The sequence below is a fragment of the Vanellus vanellus genome (assembly GCF_965231255.1).
Source record: "Vanellus vanellus genome assembly, chromosome: 12".
NCBI classification, from domain to species: Eukaryota; Metazoa; Chordata; class Aves; order Charadriiformes; family Charadriidae; genus Vanellus; species Vanellus vanellus.
The window spans coordinates 1,738,582-1,757,758 of NC_138917.1; the positions used below are offsets into that span (position 1 = coordinate 1,738,582).

At 39.0% G+C, this 19,177-nt stretch overlaps 1 protein-coding gene across 2 annotated transcripts; it reads left to right on the forward strand.

Moving 5' to 3' along the window:
* The first annotated feature begins 1,837 nt into the window (after positions 1 to 1,837).
* NAE1 (NEDD8 activating enzyme E1 subunit 1) lies at positions 1,838 to 16,815 on the forward strand. Of its 2 annotated transcripts, XM_082489317.1 has the most exons (20): positions 1,838 to 1,898; positions 2,686 to 2,789; positions 2,885 to 2,945; positions 3,890 to 3,920; positions 4,491 to 4,562; positions 4,847 to 4,926; positions 6,069 to 6,178; positions 6,519 to 6,628; positions 7,216 to 7,278; positions 7,533 to 7,596; positions 8,709 to 8,800; positions 10,185 to 10,244; positions 10,333 to 10,466; positions 12,049 to 12,124; positions 12,491 to 12,530; positions 13,662 to 13,748; positions 14,775 to 14,867; positions 15,277 to 15,391; positions 15,467 to 15,516; positions 16,587 to 16,815. In XM_082489317.1, the coding sequence occupies exons 1-20, from the start codon at positions 1,843 to 1,845 to the stop codon at positions 16,694 to 16,696; spliced, it is 1,608 nt and encodes a 535-aa protein (XP_082345443.1). In that variant the 5' UTR covers positions 1,838 to 1,842; the 3' UTR covers positions 16,697 to 16,815. The 2 variants fall into 2 exon arrangements, with proteins under 2 accessions (XP_082345443.1, XP_082345444.1); XM_082489318.1 differs by lacking the exon at positions 1,838 to 1,898 and having other exon boundaries at positions 2,695 to 2,789; positions 2,885 to 2,949.
* Positions 16,816 to 19,177: the final 2,362 nt, after the last annotated feature.

Genomic DNA, 19,177 nt, shown 5'->3' on the forward strand with positions numbered 1-19,177 from the left:
GTCTTCCTCAGTGTTCATACTGATGGCTTTATTCCTCCGGGACAGTGCTGGTGAGTGACCGGAGCAGCAGCCTCACACAAACACATGGGTTCTTCTTCTGATCCTGTCACTGCGTTGTGACAGTGAACTAACAACAAACGCTCCACTTTTCCCATCCCTCTATATGGAATAATTATCTTTATGATTTAATTTGAGCTCCCTTTATTAAAATTGCTACATAAGAACTAACCGTTACGGTTACAAAGCTCCAGGTAAGATTGGAATGCCAAATAGAAGCTGAACATGTTAAACTTTGCAGGTTTGAGGAAACTGGGGTTTTGAGTCTCTAAGGCAAGTTGTCTCTGTAATACAGACCTGGAGTCACGGGGAGGCACTTGCACAAGGAGATCGTGTCACTTGAGGATAATGCTTTTGGTGTCTTGTACAGCATCACCGTAGAGGGCAGCGCTGTGTTTTAGGAGGCGTAAAATGAAAGAATAGGTATTTGTTTCCAAGGCGAATGGCTAAATGGCACTCAGAGTGTATTTGCTTAAGTAACTTGGCAATTATCCCTGCTGAGCATCTTTAATGAATGAGGTGTCATGTCCTTCTTTATTTAATGCATATTAAAAGTGTGCCTGATGTGTCACTGCCTATTAACAAAGATATGGCAGCAATACTGTTAGTTTGGGTCTAGGCTGCTCACTCCAGAGCCTTTGAAGTACGATGGGCAGGAGCAGGTTAAACGTTAAAACATTCATCACTCCCGAGCTTGCTACACCTCAGGTTCTTGACAGAGTATCTTCTGTGTTGGGGCAGCTCATCTCTCCTCTTACACAGCCATTACTAATGCTGGCAGTTTCCAAACAGGTGTTGCACTCAGGTGACATCTGTTTTTCATGTGTGCCTTAAAATAACCTGTAACGAATCCAGAAACAGCACAAAAACACTTCACAGGGTAAATGCGAACAGGAGGGCAGATTGCCAACACTAAACATTAAAAAGCAGAATTGTTTTATTTTAAAAGTGACTGCCTGCACTTGTTGATGGACAATAGAAATTTCAAATTTTTTTCTCAAGTTTTTCTTTGCAAACAAAAATGTGGTGACCGTATATCGAGATTCTCATGCACGCGGCATTAACTTCAGGAGCCGAGAGCGGTACCGCTTCTCCCCGGGCTGCACAGCGAGACTCGGGGGTTGGGAGGGAAAGAGCTCAACGTTCATTTCCGAGAATCTCTTTCTGGCGTAAGGCGGGGGGAAAGAGGGAAGGTCCCCAAGTAAAGAAGGGATTGCGAAGAAAACGACAAAAAAGACAAGCGTAAAATTAACAGACCACTCTGCCAGAGAAAAAACTCGAATAGAACACGGTGCAAGAGGGAAGAAGGGGTTCATTGGGAAGGCGGGGCCGCAGGGCGGAGGGGTGCGCGGCTCCCGGGGGGCTCCCAGCCTCTACACCCCGTTTTTCATGACGACGGGCCATTCACCCGCACACCAACACACACCAACACCACAACACCCACACCAACACCACAACACCCACACCAACACCACAACACCCACACCAACACCACAACACCCACACCAACACCACAACACCACAACACCACAACACCACAACACCACAACACCACAACACCACAACACCACAACACCACAACACCACAACACCACAACACCACAACACCACAACACCACAACACCACAACACACGCCGCTACCGCAGTGCTCCTCTGCCGCGCTTTCCCCGCGCGACGCGTGATGACGCACACCCCGCAGGCCACACCCCTGGGCGCCGGAGGTGGGCCCACCCCGCGCATGCGCCCGTGCCCAGTCGCGCCTGCGCACAGGGGTGAATGCGGTGATGGCGCAGCCGGGCCGGGCCAGCCTGAAGGAGCAGCGCTACGATCGGCAGCTGAGGTACCGCCCCGGCGCCGCCGGAGCGACCGGCCTCCTCGGCAGCTGCCCGCAAGGAGAGGCGCGGCGGCCGGGCCGGGCCGGGCCGGGCCGGGTCCGGCTGGGCCCCCGCGGGGCGGCAGCCGCCGGCTCCGGCCGAGCCCGCCGGGGGTTGGGGGGGAGGCCGCGCCCGGGCCGTTATGGAGGGCGGAGGGTGCCGGTCTTGGCTGTGCCCCCGGAGGGAGCGGGGCGGCTGCGCTGACACCGGTGGGCGCTTGTCACCGAGCGCCGCCCCCTTCAGCCTCCCTTTCACTTTATACACGTCTTAAATACCTCATCAAACTCATCAAGAGAGATTCCCATCCCCCTGTACGTTTCAGTGCCTTGTATTATAAATTATAAAAAAAATACAAAAATGCATTAGTTATAATAAAACTTACGAAAAAGAGAACATTCAGGTTTAGGACAAAGCGTGTGTGAGGAGTGTTTTGACCTATGGTGATTTTTAGAAAGTTAAACGCATTACAGCAGAAAAAGGCGTGCGCGTTCACAGGGTGCGGGGTGTAAGGATGGAAAAATGAAACGTCAGTAAAATTGGGCTGCTCTTTAGGAAGTTGCAACTTTGTCACAGAAAGTTTTTTTTAAGGAAAGCTTATTTTGGTTACTGCTGTTTAGCCCCACTCAACAGCGAATGGGAAGTCATATGTCAACCTCCATTTGTGGTTGTTCAAGTTTTTCTCATTTCATCATATCGTCTGTACAATCTGGAATGAAATAATTTCAGCGTGTTTCTGTCTCCATCCCAATACAGGTTGTGGGGTGACCATGGACAAGAGGCTTTGGAGTCTGCCCATGTTTGTGTGATAAATGCAACAGCGACAGGAACCGAAATTCTCAAAAACTTAGTGCTGCCAGGTAAGTAGACATCTCGGCTGGATTTTCTGTGTAATGTGTCTGATAATTTCATAACGCCCAGGTATTCATAGTGATTTTCTTCCCCCCACCCCGAGGTATCGGCTCATTCACAATCGTCGATGGGAATCTGGTCTCTGGAGAAGACGTTGGAAATAAGTAGGTTTGTTACTAGTTTCCAGTACAAGTTGAGAAGTAACAGGGTTTCATAAGTAGTTCCTTCTCTGTGCTTGTTAAGAAATCCTATGATGTTCTTAATAATTTTAAAAGTCTCTATATGTTTCTCCCAAGTTTTTTTGTGGGTTTGGATGTTTGTGACGTGTGCGGCGTGCACCATCATTTTGATATTAGCTGCTAAATTTTACATAGTTTTTTTAGTTGCTGTTTTTGCATCTCACAGGTCTGTTTGCTTCACAAATCAAGTTTATACAGACTATGGTCTACTCAATATAAAAATATTTAAAAATAACTTGTTTGCTGTAATCTTGAGGTACGACAATGCAAGACTTGCTTGTGTTTCAGCATGGCTAAATGCATTTTCCATCATTTTGGTGATGGAGATAAACTAATGAACACTAAGTTACCATTGTGGAACTGTGAGCAATAGCCATTAATTAGCTGTCATGGCTTTGGAAGGCTGTGTGCAGCAGGGGAAGGGTAAGACACTCTCTGCAAGTCCTATAAAAATGATTTATTTACTAATTCTAGATCATATTCTCTTATGGTTTCGGTAGATAGCTACAAGTATCTGTCTACTTACAGGGGTTAGATGAGGGGGAAGGATATTCCATTACATGAAGAAAGGAGAACCGATGGGTCTTCAATTAGCCTAGTGAAAACGAATCTGTGGTGTGATCCAGCTTCTAGGGGAGTTTGGCATAGCTTATTTTTCAGATTTTGTGGCTCAAGCATTGGAAAGTTTTAAGAAACTGATCGTGAGGAAAATAAAATATAACAGCTGTGGGGAGAAGAAAGCAGGTTTAAGGGGGAATTTGGTTTGTCATGTATGAGAATCAGCAACGTATTCTGCACTACAAAATGTAGTTTTAATGTTGTTTTTCTTCAAAATAAAACTTCACGTGTAACTCTTGTCTCCTTTCCAGTTTCTTTCTACAAGCAAGCCATATTGGTCAGGTAAGGAGACGCCACTGTAGGTGTCTTGAAATCATGAAAGTATTGAGTAAATACTGAAATCTAGTATTATGAGTAAAAACAGTTATGTATAGGTTAAAATCTATTTATTCTTTGAGAGAATTCCTCATGCTTACTTTATAGTTGCTCATAAGTCAGAAGATAAGCTCAATTTTGGCAAGATTGAATGGAAAAATGAACAGGATATGGTTAAGAAAATCTTTGTAAGGATAAGTTGGAAGAAAACTGTGGTTGAAAGAATAAAGCTAAGAGTAGAGAGGTGAATGGGGCGAAAAAATCACAAATAAGAGAGTACAAAAGGCGTATGTAACTCCTGAAATTAATAAATAGCTGTCACATTTTTGTTTTTAAAATGGTGTTACTAAAAATGGTTTCAAACGAGTGCCTGCTGTTAAGGGATTTATTTTTTTCTTCAGATAAGCAAGGCTTGAAATTAGAAGGTCCTTTTTTTGTTTTGTTATTTTGTTTTTAACATGTAGCATATGTAGTACTGATGTACCATATAAATTACATTTCAAGAAGTTAAATGTTGTTTTGATTGTTCTGAAACAGAATCGTGCCCAGAGTGCCACTGAGCTCTTGCAAGAATTGAATAATGATGTTTCTGGAAACTTTGTCGAAGAGGTTTGTTTTCCTAAAGTTGTATGTTTCTTGTTATACAATGTGATAAAAGCATCGAGTAACAGCTATGTGTTGTCTTTGTAAGTAGCTTCATGATAAAACAACATTTGAGGAAGAAGATCTGAAGTTACTTGCAAAAAGTCTGTTTATGTATTTTAAACATTTTATACCTTCATCATAATTTTATAGCTTTCACTTAACGCTTTACATTGAATGTTGAACAGACTTGCTGTGTATTCAGAAATTTTCAGTGTTTCCTGACATATTTTTTTTTTCCTCTTATTTAGAGTCCAGAAAAACTTCTAGACAACGACCCTTCCTTTTTTAATCGGTTTAACTTGGTGGTTGCAACACAACTACCAGAAAGGTAAAGAATCATCTACAGTTGTTTGTTTTCATTCAGTTGTAAAAGCAGGTTTCAATTGCAGGCATATTCTTGCAGGACGGTACTCTCTCACTGTGAAGGAACTTACAGTAAACTTACTTTACTTACAGTAAAGATGGCATTTTTCTATGGACCTTTTTATATGTTAATACCTAGATTCGAATCTCATTCCCGTCCATGCCTGACTCCTAAGTGATGTCTCCAGGTGTATTTGTCTGTGCCAAGTACTCTTTTGTAGTGAAAGTTGTTTCTGGTCCAGAATCGCTGTAACAAGTGTTCTTATCTAAGCCCCAGTAGATAATAGGAGCTCTTTAGATTTTTGCAAGTGTATTTTATCATTTGTATAGCTCTTTCCATTTTACTTATATATGTAATTATATTGCCCATATAAACTTCGTCAAGATCTTGATTTTTAGTTGTTTTGGTTTTTTAACATCTTCCTGCTGAGAGGCCTCTCCCATGCTGCCTTCCAGTAAACAGCGCAGGTGACAAATGCAGCTCACAGAGCGTTGAGGAACTGGAGGAGAAGAGCATGCTTCTGTTTCAGTAGACAGGCTGCCTCCCCAGAGGCGAGAGCTTGCTGGAGAGATGAATAGTTAAATCTTGGTTTTGTAAGGAAGTGGCTGTTGTTCATAGTTTATATATTTCTCTGTCCCCCTACTTACAGAGGAGCTAGAGATGCTCTCAGTTACAGAAATAAGAGCCAGCTTGCCTCTTTGGGGCAGTGATTCCCTTGCAGGCATTCGTGAATACAGTATTTCTTATGTGCTGTTCAAAAACCTCTCGTGGGAATTGCCCCTATGGGAAGTTACGTTTGTACAACACACAGAATCTAGGTTTTTTCTTTCTTTCACAACTCATTGAATTTTATTTTTTTTTTAAATTGATATTTGTATCATTTGGGAGGATGGAGTTACATATAGGGAAGCTAATGGATAAATATATTTCTAACTAGTGTAATTTCACATACAAAATTAGTCCCCTTATGTGTGCTTTGAACCATGATAATATTAGAGTTTTCTCAGAAAACTTCTCTTTCACAAATGACTTGTACAAGAGTTAACTTTCAGGTTAACTGCTGTCCTCTTGTACATCTGAAAAAAAAAAAATGTTTTTCCTTACAGTACGTTGCTGCGCTTGGCTGAACTTCTCTGGAATTTTAACGTTCCTCTGCTGGTCTGCAGGACTTATGGACTGGTTGGTTATATGAGAGTCGTTATTAAAGAACATACAGGTTAGAGGGTTTTCTGAGATAAAGACTTTGCTAAAAGGTTGAAAGCTTCAGTATGTAATGTCACTTTGATTTTTTTCTTTCATCTTTATCTTGTAATGTATTTACTATTTGTTAAGTGTTACACAGTTTGGAGTTCATCACCAGCAGCATCCTTTGAGGAATGCATAGAAATTATGGACTGCAACAAGTAGTAAAATTGGAGATGGTCCTGACATTAAAGTTAACTTACACAAAACACTTATTGTGGGAATCAAGCAGTTAAATGAGCAGATGATGTGCTGCATTTGATGTAAGGCTGGGCATAAACCCGTGAAATGCATTGTGTAATTTTTTTTCACAGTTGTTGAATCTCATCCTGACAATACATTAGAAGATCTGAGACTGGACAAACCATTTCCAGAACTGAGGGAACACATTCAGTCTTATGACTTGGATCAGATGGACAAAAAGGTTGGTGTGTGGTTTGCGCTAAGTGCTCTAAGACAGGTGCAAACACAGAACAGGGATTCTATGAAAATGGCTCTTGGCAGATTACTTTTTGGTGCTGAGTCTCATCTGAGCAGAGGCAGCTGTAGAATCAGTCACCAGGTACTATTCTTGGCTTCCGCTCCAAACATTGCAATCTGTATTTAAACCATAAGCAAGTGGGGGTCTTGGGAAGTAAGGAATATTCTTGGACAACTTGATCTCTTGTTAGATTGATTCCCCTTCGCTGCTCCCCTCCCCCTTTTTTTTAATTTTATTTTTATGATTACCTACTGCTGCAGAGCTTTGGTATATAAAGTAAGTTCCACTCCAGAAAAAAAATTGAAAAACTTGGCTCAGCCACCCTTCTTTTAAGTAAAGGAATAATAATTTAATAGTTTGGTTTATAGTAGTTAGAGAATGTTATTTCTAAATCAAAATCTGGAAGACATCCTGTGTTTTTATAATAGCTGAAGGGATGTCAGGAGTTTTTCATTTAAAATAAGTTTTTAATTTGTCTCCCTTGTATCTTTGCTGAACTTGACAAAGATTTCTCTGCTGTTCAATTACAGGACCATAGCCACACTCCATGGATTGTGATTGTAGCCAAGTACCTAACAAAATGGTTCAATGAGGTATATTGCAGAACTGGATAAGTCATCAGTCTATTATTACTTTAGATATGTCTTTTCTAAACTAGATTATTATTTTGGCAATTTTTGCAAATGCAATAAAGAAAACAAAGTGAAATCATAAAAAAAATTACTAATTGAAATACCATGTGAATGTATGGGAACAATGACAAACTTCTAGAGTTCAGCAGCCTCAACACAATGAGGTTAGTAGTAGATATTTTAAAGACAAAATGTTTTTGTGTTTTTAAATTTAGAAAAGCGATCAGTTGCCTAAGAGTTACAAAGAAAAAGAAGCCTTCAGACAACTGATTCGGCAAGGTAATATATGTCCCAGGAGTCACTTACTCATACTGGCAGAAATATATAAGGCAATACCTGAAAAATAATCAGAAGTTCTCTCGAGGTTAATTTATCAAAATCTGCTGGCATATACAGTATGATTCTTCTGCTAAATGATTGTTTTATACATCCCAGATTTGCTTATAGATGCAGCGTGGCAGTGTTTCTTACTGTCTGCTGTTTAAGGTCAAGAGTATGTTTTGATTTGGGTGGGAGGTGAGGCCTTAAGACAAAATCCTGTAGAAAATGTTGATGTTTAACATGGAAAATGTGGCAAAGACGAAGGCAAGTGGCTTTTGACACCAAAATTGTTATTAACTGGGAATACTTGGTTGGTCAGTTGACCCACCAAACTGTTTGTAATCATTGCAGCTCCAAGTAGTCTGGAGAGACAGAGAGAGATGGTGTAGCTGCAGAATACACTGTAACCAGTATGTGAACAGACTTCTTTTTTGCAGACATTTAAATCTATACCTTTTGCAGGTGCTAAAATTAATGAGGCATTTTTAAGATATAGAAATACATTATCTTAAATGATTGTAGAATAAATCATTAACTGAATTTTTGGTATTTCCTCATTTAAAGCTGGCCTGCATGCACATTGCTGAGTGATTCTGTCATCCGTATCCCCACGTTGGGCTAGGGAACTGGTCTGATCTGTAGTCATTACCTTTGGTTAAATGAGGTTTTTAGTGGAGTCCATTTCTTGGTCTGGCTTGCTGTGTAGGTTCATAAGTGTTTGCCAAATTTGATGAAAAAAAGCCCACACAGCGTGGCTGGGGATAGGAAGGAGAGTTGAATTGCCTTTCTACCACCATCTACATTAATTTAGCGATTATGAAACTTTACTCTCTTTCTCACACAAACTGGTATTTTCTTGATAAGTAACTTCTGTTTAACATCACAGGAAAATTAATTGTATGCAAAATGTATGTATAGTTAGTTTTATCAGTACATCTTACTGGTAATTCAGTTTTTCACTGATTACTTATTATGCCACAAGTACATCCAAAGCCAGTCTGCTCTGTTGGTTAGACCTAAATGATACGTAATTCAGGGGATTGTGTTTTGTTTTGTTTTTTTTCAATAAGGTATCTTAAAGAATGAAAATGGGACCCCAGAAGATGAGGAAAACTTTGAAGAAGCTATAAAAAATGTGAACACAGCATTAAATACCACAGAGGTAAAATAAACATTTGTATGACAAAATGGAAGAAATTTCAACTACCTCATTTTTTCAAAACTTATTATGCACTTTTAGGACAGGAATTCCATTCCATTTGCATTTATATTTAGGTAAAACAGGATTAGTACAATTTTTAAAATTGAAATCGTGTAGTAAAATAGATGTAGGCTAGGTGGCACTGTAGCTTATGGAAATTCTTTCATTTCCTTCCTCAAGACTTGAATTCAAGTGTAGAATGAGTCAGTAACAAGAGTTCATTAGTAGTGTATTCCTGTCTTAGACTTTATCAGATTTTGTTTTACAGATTAAACTGTAAAGTACTTGGTATAATTATAAAGAAGTAGCAGTCACTGGTGTGGATTACATCCAATTTAAATATATGGCTAGGAGAAAGACTCAGAAAGCATAAAGTGTTCAAGGCCAGGTTGGACGGGGCTTGGAGCAACTTGGTCTGGTGGGAAGGTGTCCCTGCCCATGGCAGGGGGTTGGACTAGATGATCTTTAAGGCCCCTTCCACACTAAACCATTCTGTGATGATTGAAATTGTGCTATACTGAAGCTGCTTGCTATAGTATTTATTCTGTGTAGAAATGAAATGCTGCAAGGGACCCTTGACTCGGCAAATTCAGTACTTTCCACTTGAAGAAGCATGTTAGGAAATTCCTTTCATAAACTGATCGAGCTTAAAAACATTAAAAGTGAAGTTTTCATTGTTTTTAAATAATCCTGAAGTAGCAACTCACAGTTTAGAATTGAGCTCTGATTGTCTTAATTTCTCATCCATGGTAAATTGCAAAAGCACATTCTGTGATTCTTTCTAGATTACATTCCGTTTTTATTTGAGCTGTGCTGATCCTTGCTTGGACAGTTAAGTCTCCCAAGAAAGCAGCAGGTAAAACTTAGTGCTGACGTCTGAGCCACTACAAGCTGTGTCCCAGGTTGTTAGTGGTTTATTCCAGTTTATGTGCCAGACTGAACCACAGCAGCTAAGGAGTCAAAACACTCAGTTTTGCAGCCCCTCTTCGCTTCCCTGGCCTTTTTGCTGCTCTGCCTCAAGGAGGTAGGATGGGCAGCTGGGACTGGTAGTACCTTTTGCTGATGCTGCTACCATTTTTTTTTTTTTTAAATCTTCCATGTAGAAGGATGGAAATAGGTGAAATTTTGTTGGTAATGTTCATTTTGATCAGAAGCATGTGTCTTGTTCTCAGGCGGTGCTGCTGTTTATATATTTCTGAGAAGCACTGACTATGTAAGATTCAGAAGAGGTTTTGCTATGACACTCTGAGGTTGCTTAGAGTTGGATCACTTAGGTAATGAGTGTTGAGATAATTCACAAAATTGAAAGTCAAGTAAATACAACCCCACCTTTTTTTTTTTATAGATTCCAAGATGCATTGAAGAGATTTTTAATGATGATTGCTGCATAAATCTCACAGAGCAGGTAATGAGTAACTAAGGGTAAGACTTAAATGTAGAAAAAGCATCATAAATAACATCTGTCTACATAACTGCCTCTTGTGCATTTGCAGTCATCCTCCTTCTGGATTTTGGCTCGAGCGGTAAAGGAATTTGTGGCAAATGAGGGGCAAGGAAGCTTGCCTGTCCGTGGCACTATTCCTGATATGATAGCGGACTCCAATAAATTCATCAAATTGCAAAATGTGTAAGTATACAACTTTCTCTTTCATAGGTACTAATGGTAGTAAATGGTGATGACTTCAGACCTCAGAAAGTGCTTGAATTCCTGTCTTTTAAAAACAAAAAAAGGGGGGGGGGGGGGAGCGGCGTGAAGAGGGGTGTGGGAAGCATGGGGGCCTGGGGCTGTCTGGTCCATGGATGGATGCTGTATGCTGTTTGGAACCAGCACCTAAGCCTTCAGCACATCCCAGTCTCAGAAGGCTGGGTAGCAAGTGATCACTTTTCTTAACTACAGATCTAGTAAAGACCTTGCTGTAGAGAGTAGATCCCATAGCCCAGCGACTGCTGTCCAAAGCAAATAGCTGCTTAAACACAGCCCTTGGTTTGTCTCCTCAATACATCTGTCAACCTGCTTACAGAAATTCTAGTTTCCTAGATATTTAATTCTAAATACTTCAGTCCAACTCATGCCCTTTGAAGGGATTGCTTGGTAGACAAGGAAGGGTGTGAATGAATATTTACTGCAAATTCTAAACAGCATCAGCATGGATCGAGCTTTTAGGAAGGCCATTATGTATCCTCAACATGAACTTACTATTCCTGTGTGTCCTGGACACGATGCAAATTGTTGGGCCAGAAAAACTTGCTTAACATTTTCTTTGCAGTTGATTGCTTCTTCCTCCTTTTGTTACTATTTTTAAAATGAAGAAGTATCTTGCAGAAGACTTGGTTTGTGCAATTGCACTGTTGAATTGTTCAAATGGGAAGGTATTCTTTCTAATAGATTTTGGTTGTTTTTCCATAGATTCTGAAACACAACCTCTACTAGAAAAAGGATTGTGTGCCTTTACTAGTCAAAATGAAATCTGTAACTTTAGAGGTGTGTTCCTCAGAACTGTGACAGATAGCATTAAAAAGACAGATATAAAACCACAAATCTGTTGCATGTCTAAAATAATTGATTGCCATTGCTTCATGGAAGTGATTCTATATAATGATAGTAAAGCCAAGAACTTGTATCAATATTTTACTAAATGAAACCATAATTGCTTGAATTTGCACAGATACCCTAATTTGTAAATCTGAATTCTATAAGCATCAGTCCTGAATTTCCAGATCATTGTGTACTTCAGTTCTCAATTCCAATAAGCATTACAGGGTTTTAATTTGCAGATAAAACAATTACAGTTCCTTAAAATGAGCTCTTAAATTGAATTTTATTAAATACTGTGTTGTTGAGATGTTTGCATTGTCATAGGTCACAATGAAACTAATATACTATGGCTACGAATATTAAACTACAGAAGTTAATGAAATACTAGAAGCCTAATGAAGGACGTAGTTTCAGAACAACAGCTACCTCTGACTGTTCGTAGTAATATTCATTTTAATTGTAACCAGTTTCTAAAACACACGTTTAGTGAACAGCTCAGCTGTGCTGAACACTCATACAGGGAGGTATAAGTGCATTCATGGCCTTCAGGTGGCTCACTTCCATTCATGTGGCTTGTATTTTGTCTTTATAATATAAAACAAAAGCTAGTGGTCTTTGCTGTGAAGTTGATGGCTTTCTGCTGTAATTATTAAGACAACTTTATTTTTAACAGATACCGTGAAAAAGCAAAGAAGGATATTGCTGCTGTGGGTAACCATGCTGCTAAATTGTTACAATCCCTAGGCAAGGTAATTGCAAACATACAGCCATTCTGATAGGATAGAAATATTTTTACCCGGATGTTCTGTACAGAAATAAGTCAGAGGAGACAGATGTGAAAAGAGAAGGCTTAATTACCTCATTCTTTTCAAAAGGCTTAAGTAAGCTCTAAAGACATTGAATATCTGTGGTCCGTTTTATTTATCATTTTTGGCTTGGTCATATAAAAGTAAAAGGCATACAGGAATATATTATTTACTATTTAAAATACCTTCTTTTTTTTTTTTTTCTTTCCAAGAATGACTAGTTGTTCCACAATGAATATATTAATATCTCTGAAAATAAAAATTTTCTGGTCATTGTATGTACTGGAATGAGTATGTTCTCTCTTTCAGGCACCTGAAGCTATTTCAGAGAGAGAATTAAAATTGCTTTGTGAGTACACTTGGATTCTGTTGCTGTGTTTGTGCAAATGATCAAATAGTCAAAAACTTCTGAATGCCAATGTAGTTACTAATCAGTAACACAGTATTTGTATTTTTCAAATAAGTGCTTAGCAGTTGCATCCCTCATCTTCAGTTGAAGTAACAGATGTTCAGCATCTCTCACTAGTGCGTCTATAAAGGTTGGCTTTTAAAAGATGTGATAATTTTTCAGGTCCAGACAACAGGTGGCAGATGTAATCTACTTTCTGTGATTAGTACTTAATCACTGTTGTGCATTCTGTGATACTGACTTCAGAGTGCAGGCTCTGTCAGCTTCTGGTAGTCTGGAAAGGTAGAACAGTGATGCAGTAAGTAGTACTGTTGATGGCATTTTAGGTTATGTCTGTTCTGGATCTGTGCACATGTCCACACAGCAGCCTGCCTAAGTCTCCCTGTGACTGGAAAATACTCCTGTAAGCAGGTAGCCAAGAGCACGCTGCCCCTGCGTTGATAGATCATTTGCTGGGAGCCCCGAGAACCTCGCAGTCCCTCATTTTTGAGTGCTAGGTAGTAGCTGCACATTGGGTTGTTTCAGAGCAATGATATTGGAGAAGAAACTTTTCCCACTCATAGCTGTACTGTTAGAATATTAATTGAGAGTACATGAGACAGGGCTAGATGTAGTGGAAGATGGAAAGAACCCGTGTTCATTGGCAGCATGGAAACATGAAATTGAGAGCTGCGATTGATGAATCATTGTAGTAGAGCTACAGGTGTTGTGAGCTGTTACATTAACATGACAGATACGTTTAGATTCTAGAAGTAAATAAGCACAAAGTATTCCACTAAAATACTTGTGATCATAGACCTAAATGTAGTTTAATAGATCTTATTACAGCAAGCTACCAGAATAAACAGAAAAGTGTTAAATGAAGTTATGGTAAGTTTTAGTCTTTCGTGTTTAACACATCGGAGATACAAACCAGTATTTTATTAATATTATTAATTATAATTAATTACTATATATATACACACAAAATAAGATACTAAAGTCTATATATAGTATACTATTTAGTAAAGATTTAGTAATTGGTAACTCATTCAAGTAGGTAATGCTCTCCTTTCTGCACCTTCTGCTTAGGCAGCAACTCGGCTTTTCTCCGAGTAGTACGATGTAGATCTCTGTCTGAAGAATATGGTTTAAACACTTTTAACAAGGATGAAATCAGTAAGTACTTCTTTTTGGCACACACTTTATTGCATTTTCAATTTGAAATGGTTGTGTGATCAAAAGGAATTGTATGTTACACATTCTGTTTCATTATGCAGTTTTACAATTTGGCATCAACTAGAATTTTTTTTTAGGTCTAGAATGTTGAGTTGTTCTCAGGGGTTGTTCAGGGTTGTTTTTTTCTTGCCGATTTGAATTTTGATGGCACATAAATAAAACATTGTTTTTTTCAAACTTCTCTTTTTTGTTTCTTAGTTATTTCTGACAGAGCTGGAAAGGTGCTTTCACCTGACCAAAGATAGGAGAATAATTGTCTTGGCCCCTTTCAACTTATCTTTTCAGTATGTAAACTAGAAAACTAGTTACTTAATATTGCATTTTATTTTTTGAATCTGCATAAATTAAAAAAAATAAAAAAGCTGGCAATATTTTTTATCAAAGTTTGTTTAAATTAAGCTTAGACAAGTCCTCTGAATGTTTTGGGCAAAATGTATATACAAATGTATATACAAAGTGTATACATTTTGTGTATACATACTTTTTGTAATATTTATAATTTAAGTGAAAGCTCCTTGAATTAATTGGTAATATGCAATGTGATTTAAGTAGTAGTTAGTATTATGAAGACCACTGAGCTGTATGTTAAGGGATTTAAGACCTGGTTTATAATTACTGTCATTACAGTTAAATATATATGAAGAATGCCTTTCAAATCCCAAAATTGTAACTAAGAAATATCCCATTTAATGTTATATCAGCTGTCAGAGTTGAAACATGCATATGTTTACTGAACAGTTTATATCAAATACTTACAATATTGTTTTGTCATACATTCTGGAGTCAGAATTGTGTATCTAACAGTTGACACTAAGATTCTCAATTGCAGGTTGTTTTCGTTAAGATTTCTTTTTACTGCAGATTTTGCAGTTTACGCACATGGGAAATACTTGATTTCAAGTAATTCAACACGTTTCTTTTTCCGTTTCATCTGTACCAGCTAACCAGTTCTCTTGCTGTTTTCAGTTTCCCATATGGATAACCCAGACAGTGAACTAGTCCTGTACTTGATGTTACGGGCTGTGGATAGATTTTATAAGCAGCATGGTAGATATCCAGGTATGTTAATACCAGGCTTACTTCATGTCATCGAAAGACATACAAAAATCCAATAGTTACTGTAATACTAGTTATAAACTCCACATACAGCCTTAGTTGTGGTTTTGTTTCCATATTGATAAAACTTTAAGAATGTGAAAATTAAAGTGACAATTTTTTCTCTTTGGGAACTTAAGGAATTTATCTGAATCAATACCACCAAAATGGGTTGCATGGATTATGAATCGGTTCAGCTATGCAGTAATTTGTCATGATTTGTCAATTATTATTCATCTAGTATTAATAATTTAATACATTAATCGGCTTTGAAACTTTTCAGAAAAATAAAATACTTACACTGCCATTTAAATCCATTAACTCTGCATATGGTGTTACAGTTCTGTGATGAAACAGTTAACTTACTTTCCAGGTGTCTACAACTATCAGGTAGAAGATGATATTGGAAAACTAAAATCCTGCCTTACTGGTTTCTTACAAGAACATGGGTTGTCTGTAGTGGTGAAAGATGACTATGTTCATGAGTTGTAAGTATTGTATCTTAAGCGTCGCTTTGTTGGTAAAGCTGACCTGAAAATACTAACTGTTACTTTTCTGTCCAGTTGTCGCTATGGAGCTGCTGAACCACATGCTATTGCTGCCTTCATGGGAGGTAAGAATGTCACTGTATTTCTGAGGAACATACAAATAAACCAACCTGCTGTAGCACATACTTGAATCAGAATCTCCACTGTTTTAATTACTTTGTACTGTCAGAGCAAAGACTGTAATTGCAGACTGTAGTCAGAGATAGTATTAGAACAAAATCCCTCCCCTTCATTCTCCAAATGTGACCTCCTATGGTATATTGAGAAAATGGGCACAGCAAGGGTTTAAAGTCAGTAAAAGAAACCAAATAAACTTAAAAAATAATCTCAGTAGAACAATCCCATTAGCTTAAAAATATGTTTAAAAATAAAATGCTTGAAAGAGGCTTTGAGTTTAAAAACAAAGGAAAGGAATAATTGTAATATTAAAATCAACACAGTACACATCTTCATTAACTTAACACAATACGCTTAAGTATCTATTAAATATAAATAGCCTTGATTGCTTACCTTAATTCAACCTGCGTGTATTATCAAAACTAAATATGTTTTAATGGATGCTCAAAATTGATACATCAGTTAACTTACCTCCTTGGCTTCATGGGGTGCTGAAGATAATTATATATTAAACACTCTGGATGTAGGATTTTTTTTCTGATTAAGTGAAACTTGGTATGTGCAGTGCTTTAGAAAAATATGTAAAGATAACTTCTGAAGAAAGTACAGAATATTTCATACTACAGGAGAACACAAAGGGATCACAGTGAAGTGACTCTTCAATTTATTTTACAGTTTAACTGTGCATGATGTCTTTTAATGGAACTTCTCAATTCCATTTAGAGAGGTCACAACATGCATGGGTCTGTCTGCTCACACATTTTTACTCTGTGTGCGTGTATGTACATAGAAAGTGTATACAGCAAAGTTTAAGTAAAGCTGACTTTTGAAGTAACAGCTTTCTGAGCCTCTTTTATACGGGGAAGTACTGAAAAGCATTTTTTCCTCCTAGGAGTTGTATCAGGCACTTCTGAAATAATTTCAGTGTAGTGAGTTCTAGATAAATAACATTCTATTACTGTTTTTTAAGTATGACTTGCTAACTTCTGTTTGTTGGGGTTTTTTTTTCCTTTTACAGGAGCTGCTGCACAGGAGGTTATCAAAGTCATTACAGGGCAGTTTGTAATTTTTAATAATACCTATATCTACAGTGGAATGTCACAGACTTCAGCGACTTTCCAGCTGTAGGATAATGGTCTCGCGTTATTTGCCACCAGGCATTGCGTTCTGTAAATACTGTGGTGTTCGGCCACTGACTGGACTGTTCTGTATTACCTGCGAATTAAAGTTCCTTTATTTGTAAAGATTTTATCTCCTTTTTTTTTCTTTTCCCCTGAGGACAAATAAAATCCTAACAAATCCTGAATTTTATTTTATTTTTTTAATCTAGAATTTTCTAACTGGCCTTTGAAACAAAAAAGCAGCTGTTCTTTGGCACGGTAAGTTGCATTTACAAATTGGCTCACCTGGTTTGCAGCGGAGCTGAATTTTTGTCATCGAAGCTGCTCTTCAGGTTGAGGCAGGGGAGGGCTCGCAGTTACATCCTCAGACCGTCAACCTTCTGCGAGCCCTGGAGCCGGGCCGAGCCGGGAGGAGGGAGGCTGGAAGCCCGAGCCGGGCGGTGCTGCCTCCTGAGGGAGCCGGGCTGCGGCTGCCGCTGCCCCCGCCCGGGGCGGTGCCGCCTCCTCAGGGGCCGGGCGGGGCGGGGCGGAAGGCGGGAAGGGCGCGCGGCTGAGGGCTCTCCTCAGGCCGCGGCGGGGCTGAGCCGAACCGCTGCCGGAGCAACAGGTACCTAATTTCTCATTTCCACTGTACTCCCCGCCTCTGAATGAACATGCTTTCGCTGTTTCATTTCTAGGCTGTTGCCGCCCCCTCCTTTTTTTTTTTTCTTAAATCTTTTATATGTCCTTTTTCTTCTTGGGGTGATCGGGAGTACTTGTTAAGACTTCAAAGCGGAGCTGTGGTAATGAGCTGTAAATCATACATGGCTCACCTGAGAGGGAGGAGGGATGGGATGAATGCTGAAATCGCACTGGAAGACTTCAAAGGTCTGTGACACGGAACAGCATTCCTCAAAAGTTAGTGGATGCATCCTCAGCTGCTGGTGTGAATTTTGGTTTCAGTAGGACACCAACAATCCAGACTTCCACCATATGGGATTTGACTGCTGGGTTTTAAAAGGGGAAAAAAATGGCTGTTTGTATCCCGGTGCGGCTGCGTGGGGCGAATCCGGTGTTGCCATCAGCCGCCACAGGACCTGCGCTCTAATGCTGCTGATTAATACACCTCTCCTTTTTTTTTTTAAGAGTGTTTTTTTGAGGTATGAAGGGATGTTAAGGGGTGTTTCCATAACTGATTGGGAAGAGGTAATCTGTTTTCCTTTATATGCAATGTTTGCCAGAAGTCTGTCACAGCAAATCCTGTTACCTGTCTTTTCATCTTTGCCCTGTGATGCAACAACAGAGTTGAGCTATTTGCATTTTTAATGTCAGCTGGCTTATAAATATTAATTTGTGTACCTTCTGTATGTTGCAAAACAAAAAGATCCAGTTAAGATCAAGGCATACCTTTCTTTAGTGTTTAAAAAAAAATGTGCTTCTTCAATTAAAAACCCTTTAATATTATAAATGTGTATTTAATGAAACTTTACTGAAATGAAACTAGCTCTGAAGTAATCTCATTTTTACTGCCCTTCTTTTGTTAAGGACGATGTAGGCAGCTTTTGCTTTCTCTTAGGCTAGTTATAGTGGTATCAGCAGGGGCAAACAGGTGAGGAAGACTTGCAAGCTTTCTGCTGTTGTGGTGGGGTTAGATTTGCAATAAAATTAAATGCATGTATGTTATTACTTCTGAAAGGGTGAAGGAACATGAATTCTTTTTAAACTTTCCCTCGCAAAAAACACGCTGCACCAGTGCTACTGTAAGACTGTGTATGGAGCATTTGAACTAATGGAAGCAGGAAAGAAATGGGGACAATCAGTAACTCTAAATGGAAAGAAGGGTTGGTTATCTTCATTAAGATGATACTGATATTTCTTGGAGCCTTTGCTCTACTTTGAGAAGGATAACTAATCCATTATTAAGCTGGATTTATCACTGATTTAAAGTTTCTACCTGGAGCTAAATAATTTTTGAGAGATTGAAATAGGTTACTGAGACACTTGCATCAACCTTTCTTTGTGTTTGGGACTTGAGGCATCGTTAAGGGACCATCTTCCTGCTTCCAAACCTGAATTTCACTCTAACAGCTGCTCAACTCACTCTCAGATGCCGACACATTAGGTTTATGTAGAATCAATGCTATGGGTTTTTCTGGTTTACATGGTTCATGTAATGTGATAATTTCTTCGGTGAACTAAAATTCTTAGTTTAAGAAATAGTGTCTCGGTTCATGCTCATTGTCTTTGGTTTTGCTCAATACCAATAAAACAACTTAGTCATGGTTTAGTGGCTCACTGAGTAGCAGTAAGAGGCTGGTTGTTTTATGGTGGATGTCAGACACGCTTGATCCTCTACATAGCATTACCTGGTGGTCTTCCTGCCAGTTGTTGGCTGATGACAAAGTCTGCAACCTGTTGTAAGGAAAATTGGATCAGATTTACTGTGATAAATGAGACAGACCTGGGTATATTTTTAATGACAGGGACGTTTTTGATGCCCCACAATGGT